Consider the following 19935-nt stretch of genomic DNA (forward strand, 5'->3'; position numbering starts at 1 on the left):
CCACAAAATATTAGATTTTGCTGGATAAACATCCTCTGACAGAAAAATTCTTACTTTGGATGCAGTCTAGATTGCGTACGAGAGTAGCTTGAGTCTAAGGAGTGCTTTTTTTTCCTCTGAAGACATGACTTTGGCACCCCATAGTGAAAATTCAGATTTTATTCTATTAAATCTAAGCCGGAGAGGGAGGGTCACAGTCAGAGGCAGCTGCCCAGTGCAAAGTGCCTCTATTATCAGCTCTCCAGAAGCCCCGAGTAGCGTTCGTGGCCCTGGATGTCCAAAAGGGAACCCAGCTATGGGATTAATACTTCTCAGTGTTAGCAATAAACAAGCCTAACAGCCAAATATCAAGTGCTTAGACAGCAGTTGGCAGATCTGAGCCCCTACACCATTTCTTCATGAACCTTCATCATGGAAAACCCCATGCCTACCGGGAAAACTGCAGGTAGGTACAATATAGAGGTTGAAAGATGAGAGGATTCTCTAGATGGTAAATTACTCTCTGCTCCAACACTTTAGCAAGTGGCAACATTCCTGCCTGGACTTCTTGTTTGTTCGAATTCCTGGCCAAGAGCTACTGTTTAGCAGCTGAGCTATCTTTGTGGGTAATGGGTAGAAATTGCCTAAATTCAGTTAATAAGAACTGTAATTCACTAGCATTCATATGCTCACTGCCAAAAAGATGAAAAACAAATCAGCTTACACAGCACAATGAGTATAAAGGCAACCTGGTAATTGTGTTACTTATTATTTACATCACATTAAGAAAACCCTTAAAATTATTATTGGTTCACTCTCAAAATCCCTCATTTCAGTAATAAGGTGTACCATGGCATATAAAAAAGAAATCTGTGACAGATTATTAAAGTGTTCTCTCAGATACTGGAACTATTCGTGTTTAATCCAAACTAACATACTGAGTATCACTGATACTCTTGTTCAAGGAATTTTTACATCTTGTATTAACTATACTTATGTATGTATGTATGGTTTATGTTGTAGATCATCTCTGCTACTACCAGAAATGAGAGGGCCAGCATCACCTATACTGAGATTCCGGCATTTAGAAAATTTCAGATAAAATACTCCACTTTTTTCACAAATGGCAGAACATCTAAATGCTTAAGGTAACCTGGAACATTTTGAAAAAAAATAAGGCAACACTCGTGGAATTCAAACTTAAGACTTGAAACCAAAAGCACAAACCTGAAAATTTGCATATTTGCAACTGGAAAAATTCTTGTGCCCTCCACAATATTCTGTAAGAAAACTGCCAAGTTTGTGCAAGAGAGAAACCAATGGGAATACACTGAACAGCAGTAAGGGTCTTCAAAGAAACCAAGAATCTAAATGCAAAAACATTTTATGGGAGGAAAAACTAAAAACCATTTGTCCCAGTTCTTCAAAGAATCTCCTTGCACTGCTTAAATCTACCTTATAGGATAATACGTTGAAACCATGGTATAGGCAATTTCCAAGAGAGTAGGATGAAAAAAATTACCGCTCATTAATGCAGAAAACACAACTTACGTGAACAGACAAGCAGGGAGCAATCTTGAGGCCCAGCACCAACAGTATGAGATGCTTCAGAAGGTGGAAGAAGTTTGAATGTGGACAAGTGTAGAATAGGCTGACTCTCGCTGAGAAAGTAAGTATTCAAAGTGGTAAATGCATGAGAAGTTTAACTTAGCCCAGGTACTAGAGCTGCCAGCATCCTTCAAAGGTGGGTCAAAACGCCGAGTCTGTTTTGCCAAACACTTTGACATCTTTTTTGTAAATTTGAGAAAATATTACCGAGGGCATTTACATTTTCCTTCTGCATACTTTTGATGCATGCTTTTCCTTACTCATCTGCCCCTACATTTAAGAGCAATTTCAAATTTCTCATTGTATCACAGACTCCGAAGTGATTTTGATCCCTTCCGTTATGTGCAATTACTTTTCTGCTATATCCTTCTTGAACTGAAAACATTTTAGATTTTTCTTCCTGTTTTTGTTGTTACTTTGCTGAAATGAAAGACTACATAACACACACAGAATCAGCCACCCAGTACTAGACTGCCTGCCTGATGGTGTTGACTGTGGCCCAGACAACCTGATGTGAGCGGTTTGTTGCGTGTTGTTTTGAGCTGTGCAAAATGAAGATAACTCCAGGTTGAAAAGGCACCCCGAGTCCCTGCACTGCCGGGATGTACTGTGTTTGGTACTGGAAGGACGGAGATCAACACGACCCACGAGCCAACCTGTACCTTGCAGCAGCCAGAGAGGTGCTCTGAAGACAGTCAGTGCTGAAGATGGGTGGGCACAATCCAGCAAGGGGGCAGCTGACTCCAGGGCTCTGCGGGAACTCTGATGCATGGAAAATTTAGGACCTGTATCTTTTAATGGGGAAGGAAGTTAAGGCCCCAATCTGCAAACACTTGCACGCAGGCTTATTTTTAGACCTATGTAGTACTTCACATCTTGAAGTCACTAGATGTGTTTATGCGCAGAAAATATTACCTATCTCACAGCCTTCATCAGTGGCCCTTCATCAGCTTGCGGCCACTGGAAGGAGAGGAGCCAACACAACAGCCTGCCCAGGCTGAAGAAACTTCAAGTTTCCAGTGTCAAAATCTCTTACAACTGACGAAGGCAACAGTAAGATATTCAGAAAACTGGCCTAGGGAGGTACTGAGGAACAACTTCCCCAGCCTAGCAGAAATGATGGAAAATACTGAATGGTACCACTTCGCACATACATGAATGAGATAACACTTTAAGAGAGAAACACTGGTTATTATCACTTAAAACATATATAGGGTTACACTTTTTCACAAAAATGGACAAATATTAAGAATGAAAGACAACACTAAGGACAAGGCACAATTAAATTGAGCATCTCTATGATAAAATATTCTGAAAGATAATATTTTAATGAGCTCACATAATTAATCAGTGTGACTATGTTACAATAAAATATACATTCCTCAGAGACTAATGTCTTATATTCACCGTTTCAGAAGTCAGAGTCCCCTGTTCTTAGACTCATCATAGCAATGCTATAAGCAGTTGGGCAAAATCATAACTTTCTACAGGTGGAATACCTCTTATTAATTCAAACCACTTTTCATAGCTGTTAATAAACACAGTTCTCGTAGGTGCAGTTTACAGAATCTCAGTGATTTTCAGCCTTTTACTTAAAGACTGAATCTTGCAATAAAATCAATATACCATCATGGTCAACATATCTCCCAACATGCGTTTTGTTGTAGAAGAAGGGAACCATAGGAAGCCCAAACCCTATTTCCACTAGAGTTACTTACTACCAGTCAGTCATGAAATGTTTGTTGCTGTTGTAGTCTTCCACAATAACTTAAAAGCACACCTACATTAAAAAAGTTTGTTGATAGTTTTACTGTACAAACTCTCTTATAGCTTAGTAGATACAGCCTATATCAATCTATGCTGGTAAAGTTTTTATGTAGTTCTATTTAGCAAAACACCCCTCCTCAGACAAGGACAACTTCCATGCTGAAATTGCTGCACCTCCTCAAGACTTTTTCCAGTGTAGCGAAGTCATTAAAAAACAAAAAAATATCCCAGTCTTAAATACTGTACCTGCAAAAAACCCCCGCTTGACCACAATAAAACCTTTTCCAGGGAGAATTCAAAGCAAAACCATATAGCAATCTTTAAAAATGCCATTTTCCCTTTCAACATTTTGCGTTAGCTTTACAGCTGGACTACAGGTTGATAAAAGAAATGATTTACACTGCGTCTTTTCAGACTGAACACACACACTGCCCTTAGGTATGGGACTCTACTGTAGGTAACTCAGTTATGCAATTGCTGTGTGCTAACTATGCCACCACTTCTGAAAACGCTGCTAGGGATGGAAGTCTAATTAAAAAGTCTCTTGATTTTAGAGTATGAGGGAAGGGATCCTCATTTATGATATGCCTTTACTGCCCTGGGAGCATGGGGAGAGGGAAAGTAAACCAAAGGCTGTGTGAGAGTTCTCTTTGGAGGAACAGTTTTGGAGAACTGCTTGAAGAGAAAGCACAAAGTCCTGTCACAGTTATCAAAGTGTACACATACTTAAAGAGTGAAGGGAACTTGTATTTAAACGCCTCAGAAGAATACGATAATACAAGTACTGCAAACATCCTAAATGAGGCATTTCCTGACATCGTGGTGTAACCTTTTCAGATGGATAATAATAACCTAGAAAAGTACTAATAAAAAGGTACATATAAGGTAGTATAGTAGCTTTAGCATAATATGCATCTGCTCAGTACAAGATATTAGCAACCTTAATTATATTTTCAGAAACAGCATGTTTTTTACTCCCCTGTGCAGTAACGATGTTATCGATCAGGGCACTTTGAAGAAAAGAACATACAAACCCCATGAAGAACAGTCTATTTATTTTATTTCATCTTGCATTTGTGCTGTTAAAGCAAAGCATTCTACACATATTATTTAGCTATTTACTGCCGTTCTACACCCATCATTGACCTAATTGCAGAAAGACAAATGCAGGGACAAACTTGTTAAAATGAGCATATTGATAACGCTTCTCTGACTTCGACAAATATTTATTTAAAAATAAGATACTGCTCATGGGTTTCTTTTATTAACAGTTAATGGCTCAATTCACAGAACTTTGAGACACCATGGAACATGTAGCAAAATGCAATGCTGATAATACATAATGTCTCCTCACCAAACATTCTGCAGAGGAAGAATATTATGGTAACAGCTGAGCTACTGGTTAATAAAACACCTAGATGGAAAGAATCTGACAAGTGATTGACGGTAACTTTTAGATACAAGATGATCCCATATTTATTTATATAGGCAAAAAAACCTTCAGTGTCACAACTATTAAGAATTATTATCTGAAAAACTTGCATATGTATTTTAAAATAACATGTGCCAGCTTTACAGTAGGTATCATGGTATGATTGTAAGTTAGGTATGAGGAGGACCTGAAGAAAAAACCCCAATAAATCCAAGTACTTTGCCCTGTTTCAAAGGCAACTAACATTGCAACAGCTCAAAAAAGAAAAAAATACAATTAATTCTTGTTTTGTTTCTTAACACTAGTTTTAACTGTGCAAAAATCACACTACTGGAGTATCTTTTAAAACCACTCCTACGACATGTGGAAAAACAGAAATAAAATGATACTGTGAGTCAGAATGGGAATTCTAGAGCAACAAAAAAAATCTCTTTAAACTCTAAAGTATGTTAATAAATCAATTTGTTCTACAGCTTCTAACAGGTAACACTGACTGTCAGCTGTGGCATCTATGAGAATACCTGCTGGAAAACAGACAAACTATATCTATCGCTATATCAAAATCAATTTGACTATTCTTAATGTCTAATAGTTTCTCACTAATGGAGTATTTTAAAACAAAAAGTTGTAAGATTTCCAATCAGACTAAGTAGTTCTTCCACTATGGCTGTTTACTAGGCTGGCTGCTTCACTGTATCTGTCTGTATGCATGGATGAATGAAGAGTTGAATGGACTAAAGAGTTTTTCTCTCAACATGTATCCATTATTTCCCTCTCATCTTTTTAAAACAGAAAACTTTTTCAAGTACTTTCGGAGCTGCAGACTGATTTCTTCAGAATCTACTGCTACGGTAAATTGCACAGAAATACTTCAAACAAGTGCTATATGTGCTGTACTTAGAATTTCCAGCCCAAGATATGTAGGGGTTGTAACCAAAGCAAAACAATGGATTTTAATAGGGAATGAACATTCCTTTACATATTTGCAAACAAAGCTAGAACAACCAGAACTTAAAGATTCACTTTCACAATTTAAATTTTAAAAATTATTTGAAGGAATTTTTGATTGTGGTGTACAACACAAAGAGCTCTTTAGAATTCCCTTGCTCTCAATAGCACACTGCATAGCAAGAACCGAAGCATGCCAGGTAAATTCGTTATTGTAAATAATGCTTATACAAGTGGGCACCTCTGCTAGCCGCAGAATTTCAGGCTCTCAGCCCTTTGCAATTATGTGGCCCTGAAATCCTTTGGATATGGAATGTTTTTAACTCAGTTTAGTTGTGCAAGAGATAATTGAAGTGGGAAACACACGTTATGCTATGCCCCAGAACCTTTCAATAAAAAGCGTTATGTGTTGATTAAAATCCCAAGTCTGTTTAAAATGTCTTGCTATTTCAAAAAGCAAAGCCACACAATCATATCAAGTATTTAAACAGCAATAAATAGTTCTCCTGAAACTCAGAGAACATGCATTCAGCTATCATTAAAAACAGTATCAAGTACCAAAGTTTTACTCGGCACTACATGTACGGTGAAACCATGTTCCCAAACCAACAGTACTCACAGTGGAAAGCACAAACATTTCTTTTAAGCAAACTCAATGCTATAATGCTGCTACTTTTTTTCCTAGTATTAATTTTTCTGGAAAAACAGGTGAAGTTGAAAGAAAAAGTAATAAAAGCACTTAAAATTCATCACTGTATTTCACAGTCACATCAAGGAAGCTGTGTTCTTTTTGTTCTAAGGAAATATCTTTGCAAGCATCTGGAAGTAAGTATTTTTCTCTGCAGTTTGGGAGCAGAGGAAGAGAAAGATCCTCCTCTCAAAGAAAAAAGAAAGACTGGAGAATCAAATCCTGTTACCTCTGCAGTGAGGGTAAATATTGCCGGCTACTCCAGGGGTGGGAGGGGAGGGAGGCAGGATTTTCTCCTTAGTCCACCTGAACAACAGTTTCCTTCAGCCCTATCATTTAATTTTAAAGTGGAATTTGTTTTATACGGCAGACCAATAAGTACCCTAGGAGCTTGATTGGTTGGTGCTTAATGAAATTGCTTCTGCTGACATTAGATACATTAGGATACTGATTAAAACACTTAATGATCCCTCTTGATTTTAAATTGCTAGCTTAGATTTGTGAGATGCCATCAAAGTACCTTTTTCCTTCCTTTCCTTCACCCTAATCCTGCTCCTCCTTGCCCTTTTTCTGTCCATGATCCTTAAGGGTTGTGGCTCACTGGCACCAGCATGATCACAAACCCAATGGTAACATGTTGAACACTGCATTGTTTAAAACATGCCAAACCCCAGAATATAAACACTGAAAAGGCAGTCGTCTTTAAAATACAATTTCCTGGTTCAAAGCTCAAACTGTTCTTAAAAGTAGAAACACTGAGGATTATTAATATAAAGGGAAAGCCAAGTCAGAATAATCTTTAACTTTTTAAAATATTTGATGAAAAAAGATCATCCCGTAAATGTGAAAACAAGTATAAAAGCTTTACTTTTGAGCTTGAATGTGGAAGACAGTGATACATTGCCAGATAAACATGTTGGAATGGCATCCTACCAAAAGAAAGCCATTTTTCATGCTCTTATACAAAACTGCACCCCATATCACCTTCCAGTGGGAAATGTGTACACCTTATGGGCAAAATGTCATCTTTTAACAATCAAATATTGTTAATCGCTAGAAACACCAGGTTTGGAAACTTTGCCTGAAAAGGGGAAAAACACAACAGCTGTAGAAAGTTCCATTTTCCTTGACAAATTCTTATCAAGACTCTCGAGATGAAATCATACTTACAAAAAAAAATAAATTTGCTTATATACTAAAACCTGCTGGGTTAGAAGCTTTCATGAAAAAAGGTGAATATACTGAATTTTATGCTTAATACAAACTTTAAGACCAGAGAAAATAAAAAAGTAGAAGTTTTTGTACATTTTAGCACCATTATAAAGTCAGACTCGAATGCCAGTTGTGTCACTGTGGCTGCACCTTGCAGCTGGTGTAGCTAATGTGAAGCACATCGACTTCCATCATCCCGGAGAGAGGAATAACTGGATTTGCTGATCACAACAAATAATATGTTTGCCATTTTTCCTTTTTTTTTTTTTTTTTTTTTTTTTTTCTCCTTTCAAAATTAATTCTAGGCTTTATTTTTATTGGGCAGCCAGAGTGCATTTCTGTCAGCTAAATCCAAGTCCAAGTCCTTTTGGTCTCTGGACAGCTCGTATCGGCTCTGCCATCCCTTTGCCGTCTGGTCCAAGGCCCGTGCCAGGGGTCCAGCCCATACTCTGAAGCATTCTGTTTCCAATGTTGTTTTCTGGGATTGGTTGGGTGTTTTCACCTACAAACCCTGAGATTAAAGAAACACACAGCATTAATCAGCGCTGCCCGCCATGTGGAGAAGAGCAGGATAATCTCCCTTAAAGCCTTAAACCTTCTTATTCTCCTAATTCACCTAACAGGTTGCTAGAACGGGCTGTTTTTGCACATGTTGACCTTATATGCATGACTGCATATGAATCTAAATAATACAGTCTTAAGCTCTGCTTTATTTTTGATGTTTTTAAAGACTCATTCAGTTTTTAAGTATGAAATACTGTCACAAATCTTTTTTACACCAATATAGTGGATTCTACATTTCCATCAAAGAACACACATCACCTGCACAAGTCCACCAAAACACCAATACAAGGCAAGATTACCTGAATTTCTTGTCCTATACAGTCACATCATATTAACATGACCATTTCTCCATTCTTAGCAATACTTATCAATGCTTAAGATCTCATTCAGTAAAACACAATTTTCTGATTAAACAGTTATAGCTGTTACAGAAACAGTACAGACAAGTGGTCTAGTATTCCAAATTCAGCTACACCTTTACTCAGTTTCTCTTTTACTGATCATGTAAGAGAGAGTTGATATATCCAAGTCTACTTTCGGTATTTTCAATACCATTAAGTGTTTATACACTTTTCTCTCTGTACCATCAGGATGTCTGAGAAAAGCTGCACACATACTGCAGAAAAGATCATCAAGATTGCAAGTGTTAATGTAACAGATGCATTTTTTCAGTAACAGATTATTTTTTTTTCCATGAATGTGTCATAAAAAAAGAAAGTGAAGTCAAGTAACAAAGCTGTTCCCCCCGCCATCCACCAAACTCCTCAAGATAGAATTTGGAGGTGAAGCACGGATAAGCCTTCCCATACAAAACCATCCTGCATAAGGGATATAAATGATATTTATTTAAACAATCCGCATTGAAACTTATCAAGTTACATCATACAAGATTTTAAAAAGCTGAAGTTTTTGAACTAACACAAGCAGTTGCATGTAGGCAGCTGGATTTTGTTTTCAGCTTTGTTCAGCATCTCCCACCCCCGCTGACAAAAGAACAAAAAAAGAACCCCAACATGTGCCCAGCTTCAAATATTCTCTGTTTAACATTGTACCTGTTTATTCTGGACTGCTACTTTTTGAAAAATACTGCAGGAGGAGACTGTGTTTTTGGAGAGTACAATGTCTTCAATCAAGAGTTTACCATTGATGAGCAGCTGGCTCATGATTATATTACCTTACTAAAGAAGAACACAATAAAAGTTGAACATGCACTTCTGAAAAGCTTCAATTATCACACATATACAAAAAAAGCAAAGCCCCACAGTGGAAACTGCATACACATAAGTTCAAAATGAGAGGTGCACATTAAAAAACTCATGATAGTGATGATGAATTTATAGTACTCCAGCATTATCCACCACAGATCTGTTCATATTCAGTAAAACGCTGGCTACATAAAAGGTAGACAGCTTTCTAGTATCTCAGCTCCTCAGACAAAGAAAAAGGGAAATGCATTGAGAGAAGGCATCCTTTAATACTGGTTTGAAGCTATGCTTAATGCTAGGCTTAAAATAAAGGCTTTTAAGTCAGCAGCCTCCGGTCCCCAAGAGGGTTCCTCTTGAACTGACCAGCACAAAATTCAATGTCCAAGACTTCTTTTCTTTTCAGGCCCCCACAGGCAGAGGCAATTTTCATACAGATGAGTCCCTGACACTGCCTGGCATACACAACACAGGCTTTGCAACCTTCTTAGTTATACTTTCTAGCTCAAAAAAAAAAAAAAAAAAAGGGGGAAAGAAAAAAGGCTACTGTTCAACAAAAGTTCTGGTAAACCTCACAGGTAAAACCCTGGAATTGTGTTTTGGTCCACTTTTCACAACAAGTGATGGTAAGAAATGAAGCATCACTTCAATGAATGCCTGTGGAATAATTAAGGGGGAAACTTAGAAGAAAGATCCAACAGCTCCACCAAGCAGGAAAGAGCAAGGCTAAGAGTATATTTTGTGACATCTAGATATCTAAAATATTAAAGTATTCATAATGCTGCTTAGGCAAAGCCAGCAATGCTGCTGGAATGGTATGCAAGGCATAGCCTGAGACAACGTAAACAGCTTTTTCGTTAGTGTATTTGGGGGAAAACCCCCCAAAGCTTTTCTTCTAATACATGTACCATTCTATATGAATTTCAATTCTCAAAAACAGCCAGAGCAACCTCACAAAAAGAGATACGTGAAAGAACAATTTGTACCCTGATGTGGTTTTTAGTACATCGATGTTTCTATTTTTGATACTTTCTGAAGTAGCTTGATGGTGTTTTTTTTTTTTTTCTGTGACTGACAGGATAATTGGAGTATTTTGTTTTTAAAGACATACAAGTCCTTCTAGAATGTATACTGTAACTATTTTTCCCTCCACTAACACCTTGCGTTAGAAGACAAACCTCTCCTGAACAGTTTGTTTTATTCTCAGATGTCACCAGATTAAAAAAAAAAACAACTACAAGAAACCACCACAATCTTGACTTCACAACCCACTTTTGGGCAATCAAACAACATATGCTGTCCAAAGGATGATGTGTTTGGAGGCTTTTTATTGCAGCAAGAATAAGGCAAAAGCAAAACCTGACCCAACTTGCTTATATTACTAATCGACTAATTACTGAATTAAATGTGAATATGGATAGCTTTTAATTCTGAAAAATATTTAATATATGCAGGCCACTCTTTTGCAGTACAGTCAGTTTTTATATGAATGCTATCTATATCTGTCTTTAATATTTCTGCAGTTTTCACTCATTGCTTGAAAAAATTATCTGTAATGCAACATATTTTACTTGACTCAGAAGAATATGGATAGTGGCATTGCCATCTTCCTCCACTCCACGTCCCTTCAGCATTTGGGGGAAAAAAAAAAATTTGCATTGCTGATTGACTGCATGACGGGAGAGACCTCTTAAAAATCATGCTACACTGTGTGCTATTCCCCCGACCCCCATTCTTGTGCTTTGGGCTTTTATTTTCTAATTAAAAGCAGTAATTGTCCTTGCAATATTCATCTTCAAGTTCAGTTTGTAATTCATGCCTACGGCACACTTCTTGGAGTAGCCAGTAGGGCCTGTTAGGCAGCACGGTCCAAGCACGCTGGCCTTGGAAACAGCTGCGCTACCTGTGGGACGTGTTCAGCCTCGACCCACCCAGGAGCAAGAGCAAAATCAACTCAATTGCGCCGTCCCACAAAAAACAAATACGGAAAATTGGGCTAAGAAAAAAAGTGGGGATGCATTTTTCTAAGTTTATTGCCATCTGAAGCTTTGTGGGGTTCCAGGAGTTACGAGGAAGTCTCTGTACTAATAATTAGTAGGAATCTCCTGTGCAGAGCCTTTTTACTCTATAGACTGAAAATGTTTTTAGCAACTGTTAACAACTTGGCTCTTGATCTACCAGATGAGTAGTCCTGCAGCAGAAGTGGCTGCCGTTACACAAGCGAGGAGCAAACACCGAGGAACAGTAACTTGCTTGAACAGACAGCACTGTAAAATACCCTCACTTATGTTCCTTCCCTTTGCCATACTGCCAGCTGAAATAATAAAGGCCAATCCTCAAATGTTTGTGTATATGAATAAACACACTACAAGGTGTACACATATTATGCATATGACCTTACATACATGGAACATGGAACCTATGAGCAGAAAGAGGCAAAACTGGGAAGGGGAAAACAAAACCTCATCACATTAGTTTAATTTTGGTATGATATTTATTATGGCATTAAAGGCAGGTTTCAATGAAAAATAAAGGTAAGTAATCTTTTCTTAACAGCTGTTGAGACAGGTATGTCCTGGTTAAAGAGTACACTAGTATTCAGTGCCATACCCTTGATTTTACAGTGATTGCCATGAATTAATTTAATTCCATCTGTAAGCTAAAATCAGATCAGAGGTCTAATGCTGCTGCAGGCTCCACATCTGTTTAATCATTTTTGGATACAACAGCTTGCAAAAGTTCAGGTTTTAAATTCGCTTCATATTTAAGAAACAATGTTACACCACTGCACATCATCTTCAGCAAGAAACAAATGAGCCTCTGCACAGTTTTGATCTGACAGATCCATTTTGTTTGCAAAATGCTTCTAAAGACTAAAAGCTCATCATTTAAGTTATCATTTATTACAGAATAATAAAGGAACTGTGACCCCACAAACCATACTGTGACAATATTTATTTGTATGGTCCAATTGCTGGATGAGACCAACATCAAGCATGTTTGGTTTATATTGGGGTGAATAAAATCAGAATACAGCCGGGTTCAATCTCTTCAATAACACTTGTTTAAGAAAATGTTGGTTTTTTTTTTTTTTTTTTTTTTTTTTTTTTTCCCTTCCCCCCAGCTGTAAGAAACAAATGAAGGCATATTGAAGTAATTTCATCTCCGGCCACCGAACTATTTTTGATGTTAAGAAAACGGGTTTTTAAACAGTTCTGAAGAAAATGACACTGTACATAAATATAGCCTTGGCCTTTCATCTTTCTTTTATATGATTAAGACTTGTGAGCAGAACAGCAATGCCTTTGCAGACCATACCACAACTATTATTTCCTCTTCTATCGCTCCCAGCAGCCTTAAATCCTTTAAATCCTTTCCTAGAAGGATCTCTCTTTGCTTGGGTAATTTTTGCAATACATGGCCTGCTAACCCTTACCCCCTACCCTGGATCTCACTTATGTCTATCACAGCAGAGTCAGTCTTTCTACTTCAAATCTTCCAAGGAGCATTGTGGATGGTAATTCACTTGCGTAATTGGCTCAAGAGATGAAAATCTTGTATCTGCCTCTCTTAGCCACTAATCTATCCAGCTGACTGCAAGCCTAATTGGCAGCTTGTTTAGTAATTTGGCTCCTAAAGTGTTGTATTGATGTTGGATAAACAGCCAATGGAAGGAGAAACGATACATGCTGCTTTACTTTAAAAGCCAGTGCACTTTCCCCCTCATTTTCTGAAAGCATTTAATATTCCATCTATTCTTTTTCTTTTCTGACTCCTCACTAGGCAGATGAGCTTGGAACAGTAGGGACTGATCCTGATACATAAGACAATTTTACAAGGAATGTAATTAGAATAACACACTGCTGTAGCATATCTTTTTATGCCAGCTCTAAGTAGCAAAATGGGAATCAGACTGCCTAGATGCTTACATTAAAACTGTTTTGGATAATTGCGTGCTCAACATTGTGAGCATAGCCAACAGCCATATTGTGATTTTTAAAATCAGTACCTGCAGTTGTTTTCAAAATTCAGTATGCTGTGGCTGTATATCTAAAAAAAAAAAAGTTACAAAAATCCTACATTACTTAGCTAAATATTTGAAATTGCATTTTTACACCAGACTTTCATATATATTCCTCACACCAAGCTATTTAAGATTGTGTCTAAAGAATAACCTTAGAATGATTATAGTTCAAGTGAGCCTGCTTGCATTGTATTTTACCCTAGCTAGCAGAGAGAGAGAAATAGTAGAGAGGACAGAGCTACGGCTTCAGCAGGCGTTGGAAATCTCAGTGTTTACCCACACCCACTATTAAAGCAATAGTCGCGGAATGGCAGCATGGGCAAATGCATTCTTTCTTGCAGCTCAGACCCTAGATTTAAATCTGTTTTCAACTGTCCTGAATATATAAACATAAATCCATGAACTGATGAAAATTGAGACACCGAACTTTAGGGTCAGCTGGTCACCCAGCATCACTTGAACATGGATCTGCAGGTGCTCTGCTCCTGCCATGCTTTACTGCACTGCACTGTGTGTAAAGTGTAACTTCACGCCCGTTCAGTCTCTGCTACTATTAAAATTGGTTGGGAAGAGTTGGAATTACTAGATTCCCATTTATCCCTCTGTAAGGGGAATCTCTTGAATACCCAAGACTGTCTTTTCACTTGGCTCCAGAGGAGGTCAGTTTTACGCCTGCCACCGGACGGCATTTAGGAAGAAGCACTCTCACAGGGGACCATTCCAAAGTTCTCCTCAAACCCCTGGAAACTCGGCAAATTGCTCCCTTCTGATAAGCATTCCCTGACTTTTACAAAAAGGCTTGTAACCTTATACTGAAAGCCACAGGGAAAGGATTTAAATCACAGTAATACTCTCAAAACGGACAGCACAGTTGTTAATTTCAGCAGAAAGATTGAGGATTAAACTGATACTAGGCCCAGGCACACCATGGTAGCTCTATCTGACCCTAACTCAAGTTGGGATGGATTGCCAGGACACTGGAGATGTGCCTATTGCCTATTCTCTGCCTGTACGGTTGGAGTATTCCCTTCTGTCAAATTATCTTAATTTAAAGATGAAGACTAACTCATTAAAACCAGGCAAATATATCTGCATATTTTTTACTATGGGCTAAATAACCATTTGCCTATTTATTTATGCAAACAATGCCCACTGTGATCCCTCTGTTAGTAATGAAGGCATCAGAACACAAATCTTACTTACCACATTAGCACTGGCAGTGTCAATCTATAGGCTGAAAGGTAAACTTCTTTTACAATCAATAAATCCAAATTTCCTCTGACTGTAGAGGAAATCAAAAGCAAAAATTTTCTTTATGAAATCCACAGTATAACAGGTATCTACAACAGCTTTTATCAGAAACCTTTCTACTGATTGCGAAGCTTTTATAGAAAGATAGAAAACAGAAATCCAAACTTGCCTGTACTGAAAACCTGGTCAATTAATTTTATATTCTCACATCATGAAAATATTTTCTCACATCTTAAACAGTTAGTTTTACTCCTCTGAAGTGGTAAAAAAACCTTCTGCATAAAGCTATCAGGTTTATGCATAGGTGGCCTTTCTTATTCAAAAATAAATTACACGCTATCAAACCTTTGAGAAAAGTGACTTTTGCATAATCTATAGCAGGGCCTATTTGCAGCAGCGCTTCCTATACCCTCAGGAGAAAGTAAAACTAGCCACCATCCACTGAGAGGTTGTTACGGAGAGCTGGGAATAGAAGTTAGATTGACTGGGGAAAAACTAGACATATTTCCTCCTTGCACATTTTAATTCCCAAACTTTCTCTGGTTAACAAATGTCCTTTGGTATTACCAATCTAAACCACACTGTCAGAAATATCAGGTACTGCTTTTACTGGTTGAGTTCTAGGAAAACTGCACAATGTACATCAGCCCTTCTGAAAAAGGTGACGCTTCTAACAAACTGCATCCAAAATGAAGGCAGCTCCTCTCTGTGGGGAACCACTTCATTATGGCATCTGGTAGAGAATGAGCAGAATTTCCAGAGCACATAACTGATCTGGAGGATGAGTCTCCCTGCTGACACCTCTCAGTTTCATTCAAAACCATTCCTCAAGTATACAACCATCTAATGAGACATACCTTTGGAACTGGAAAAAAAATGCCTGGTTTAGCTTCTTTTGAGCAGCAATTTCGTATATATTAAGGATGCTCTCAGTGGTGATATTCTCTGTTAAGCTGGTTTATAATTCTTGACAGCAAAGTCCAAAAAAATTAATAGAATCACAGAATGTCTCAAGCTGGAAGGGAACCATGAAGATCAAGTCCAGCTCCCAATGGAGGCAATGTGAATGCTTTCCACAACCAGGAACAGCTACCTTAGGAAACACTCCTAGAGTAAGTTGAGGAATTATTTTTGAACCTTCCGTATTTCAGAAGACAACAGCATTTAGAAAAGACTGGCAGAGTCATCTATCAACCTCAAGGCTGACTTTATATTGGCTATGTGTACAGCCTGAAGAATACTGTCTTCTCTCTAGATCACAAGAAATCCATCAGCAAATTCTCAGTATAAGCTTGGCTCTTGTCGTATTGTGGATCTTTTCTTCTGAACTTTGTTACTGAGCTCTCCTCATTACTCTGGAATTTACATGCAAGGGGTCCCACCTGAACCAATGACCTCAAGCTCAACATGGAAGGCCTTTTGCTCTGAAGGGACAGCAGCTTCCAACGCTGGATGGCACCCTGTGATCTTTCCATTTTTGAACTGCTTTAGTGAGACAATATGGTTGGAAAAACAAAGAAACAAAAAGGGGTCCCTAGAATTTAATCTGCTGCAGAAACCAACGAAAGAAAAAAGTATCCATAGGCTGGATGATCAAGCAGATATACCGCGTGCGCCAGAAAGGACTTTGGTAGACTAAGGATAACAAGTGGTGCAACGCAACAAGGGAAAGCATTCACAACACATGCCAGTGTCAGACTGTCCTGTGACAAGGGATTTCTGTCTATGGAGTTGTAACATTTAGTAGATAGAAAAGCAGGGAACCCAGCCAAAAAGAAAATAGGCATATAACAGTTCGTCTAGAGTTTTGGAAATTTACTGCCAGTTCACCCAAGTACACAAAAGTCTACCCTTTCACTGCAACTGTCTAAGTTGACCTTCACCACAAACTTAGCCTCAGCACCCTCTGTTATCACAGTGTAATCACAATCCTTTTCAAATCATCATTTTGGTACTGCAGATATTCAGGTCTGATTTTTAATCACTGACATATTAAGCATCAGCAAAATAGTTTGCTTAGCTGTTCTGCTGGCAATTTTTAAAAAGGAATGAAAACATGTACCCTTTTGATTACCTTGTTAAAGTGAGTCATGATGGCATTATAGCAGTGCTCAGTATTTCTGCTGTAATTAAGAATCTGTCATATTTTTCATTAAAACACATTCTTTAAAATGAGACTTTTAACTTGGTCATTTCAATCAGTACCAGCCTGAAGTGTAGCATGCAACATGCCAACTAGATAAAGAAAATGACATCTGAAATTTGCTTTTGCAAAATAGAAGTATCAAAGTCCCCATAACATGCACAGTAAATTTATACATTTTATATGCACACTCTCTTTTGTATTTTAAGTACACCATAGCTTTCTCTTTTTGAAGTTACTTTTTGCAGGTTTTCCATGCTGCTCCAAACTGTAAACCATGCTATGTAAGCAACAGAGCAAAGATTGTTTCCAAATAGAAATAAATAGCCATTTACAAGGCACGCAAGTAAAACTTAAATTTTTTTGTTCTGAATCAAACTCCCTATGTTCTGAAAATTAAGTTATTAACATCCCACTGATGTGAAGCAGAATTTCATGTTTTTTCTTCCAACATTTAAGATTTAGAGGTTTTTTATTAAAAAAGAAATCTAAAAGATCTTGGGGATTTAACAGAAGCTGATTGAGAAAAAAAGCTTGTACAGAAGAAGATGGAGAGTCAATAGGAAAGGAACTGGGGTAAACATATTCGGTGTATGAACATGGCTTCTAAAATTCTGTAGCATCTGCTGGTTTGATACGAGACGTAAACTAGGTAATCTGACTGAAATTACTGTAAATATTCCCAATGTGTCTGTTTCAAATAGTAGTAATACTTTGCAGAGAATGACCTTTCTCTTGCATGCAAATTTTGTTGTTGTTTTTTTGTTATTATTTTCATTAATGCTGGACCCAGTTTTTCTAGGGCTAGTTCTGTGAGAATGAATTAGTTTGTCTAAGAGGTTTTTATACAAACTTGAGGGTACTGTATTGCTGCAATGAAATATGTCAGGGTGTCACGTGAAATAGCTCTACCACTCAGGTAGTCAAAGAGGGCATAAAGTCATTGAGAATGACCTGGTCCCAAATCTGACTAGAATCACTGAAATAATACTGGTTTCATGGAAAGAAGCTGTGCAAAATGTAGGTATTTATAATGTATGACACCTAATTCTTCAAAGAAATCACAGTAAGGAAAGAATTTTTACTAGTATCTTTTTTTAGTCAATAAACTAATTAACTATCCAGGTTCACAACACACAGATGGAGCTATATCAAGCATCCATAAACCAGAAAATTTATCTTAGTAGAAAAGGCAGAATAGGACACTCCTGCCTCAGTACTGTCAGCTCCTAACAATCTGTACCTATATTATCTCCCATTTTCTTCACTGCTTTTCAACACAGCTTTTCTTCACCTTTACAAATGACATTTCTGAAACTATAAAATGCTCTGTGCTGCTCAAACTTTCTTGCTTCAATAGTTCCTCATCGCTGTACAAGTAAATCTACATCCTTTGTTACTAATATACACAAACCTATTGGTATGTGACTTTGACTCCAGGCTGAGAACAGACTATAAATTTAGAAATCAATATCTAACTCTATCAATATTCATTTTACTTTTTCAATACAAAATACAAAGGTGAAAGAGCAGTAAATAAGCTGGAGTACTGAAATAAATTGGGTGTTCTTGTCACAATTAATAAATGTTTAACCAATAACACTGCTTGCTACAGAAGTCTGCGGCTTTGTAAGGTGTCTGAAAGTAGCAGGTGCTACCCTTGTGAGACTCAAAACCAGAGAACACGTTTCGATACCTCATTAGGATCACCAGTCCTTCTCTTCAGTACTACTGAAGCTAAACGTATAAATGACCATTTCTCAACACTGTGCATAGTGCTACAGGAATTTAATATAATGTATTTCTTTCACATTTCTGAACAATGCAATTTATTCAAAAAATGCAGACGGGATTTTTTTTTTTTCAATGGATTGGCTCATAGTTGGTAAAACTTTGCTTATTTGCAACACATACAGCTCAAGAAAATGTTCGCAATTAATGACTCATTTAGAGACAGCCTTTCAGATTTCACTATGATGTTAAGTATGTCAATTACTAACAATGCCTTTTTCATTTCCAACTTCTGTTCCTGTAAATACGCAACTTTTGCCTTTTTTTTATTTCAAGAAAAAATTTTACAAATTCTTCTATATAAAATCTAGTTCTTCTGTTCCTATACCTCAGCTAATACTGAAAGAATAATCAAATGGTGATCTTTCTTCTTAATGAAATTTCCAAATGTATTTCCCTTCTAAAAGGAAACCTGTCATAAAATGTTATGAAATACTGACAAAGACAAACAAGGAATGCGATGGATAAACAGCAGTTCAGCTGTAGGAGGGTTAGCTTTTGTGAAAACTTACAATTTATAATATGTTATGCATTACCTACACATATCTGTAAGTTTACTCAGAAGTTTACCAAAGTTTCCATTTGCATACAAATTTACAATGATGAAACGTAGAAAAAACCTTTTATAAGACCACATAAATAATTCTCAGTCCTCCTGCCCAGATCAAAATTGAAAATATTACCTTGAACTTGAAAAACCCCACATAGTAGTTAAAAAGGCATGTCACATAACAGCGTTAGCCACTGTTATTCTCTGTTGCTCTCCGCGTAAAGGCAAACTTTGGGGGCAAAACAATCTCTAAATCTGTGAATATATAGACACGTAACTTTGAATGACCACATAATGTATTTGCCTTAGTATCAAAATATTGGCTTTGCAAAGTTACGCAGAGGAGCCAGCTTATAAAATAAAATACTGAACGCTGAAAGCCCAAGATAAAATGAATAATAAAATTAATTTCATGATACTTCATCCCCTCTCAGTACAAAATGACATCCTCTAGTACTTGAAAGTTGTGAAGTGAAAATCACCTTGTAGAAATAATGATATTATTCTCTCTTCAGCTATTAAGTATTTTTCTTTCTCACTTCACATATGTTCAGAGTCTTAGAAACTGACCCATACATTCTCTTTTTCCATATTGCTGCCACTAAGGTGCTCTTATAACATTTTAAATGTTATTCTAGGTCTGTTTCTGCCACTGAGCTTTGAAACAAAGACTTTTCAGGAGGGGGTATTCAGCTGGAATACAAATACTAGGCTTCTCTAAAGACATCTATTTGAAGAACAGTATATGTTGCATATGTTACTATAGTAATTGATAT

The 19935-nt window shown here is 37.3% G+C and overlaps 1 protein-coding gene across 1 annotated transcript in view; it reads right to left on the reverse strand.

Annotated features, from left to right (window-relative positions):
- Window positions 1-4392: 4392 nt before the first annotated feature.
- GPATCH2 (G-patch domain containing 2) overlaps window positions 4393-19935 on the reverse strand; it is a 126366-nt gene continuing 110823 nt past the window's right edge. The window contains 1 exon segment of the mRNA XM_005241858.4: window positions 4393-8145. Within this exon segment, the coding sequence (XP_005241915.2) occupies window positions 7976-8145 (170 nt within the window). The 3' untranslated portion in view covers window positions 4393-7975.

This window comes from Falco peregrinus, chromosome 11, assembly GCF_023634155.1.
Source record: "Falco peregrinus isolate bFalPer1 chromosome 11, bFalPer1.pri, whole genome shotgun sequence".
In the NCBI taxonomy this organism is placed as follows: Eukaryota; Metazoa; Chordata; class Aves; order Falconiformes; family Falconidae; genus Falco; species Falco peregrinus.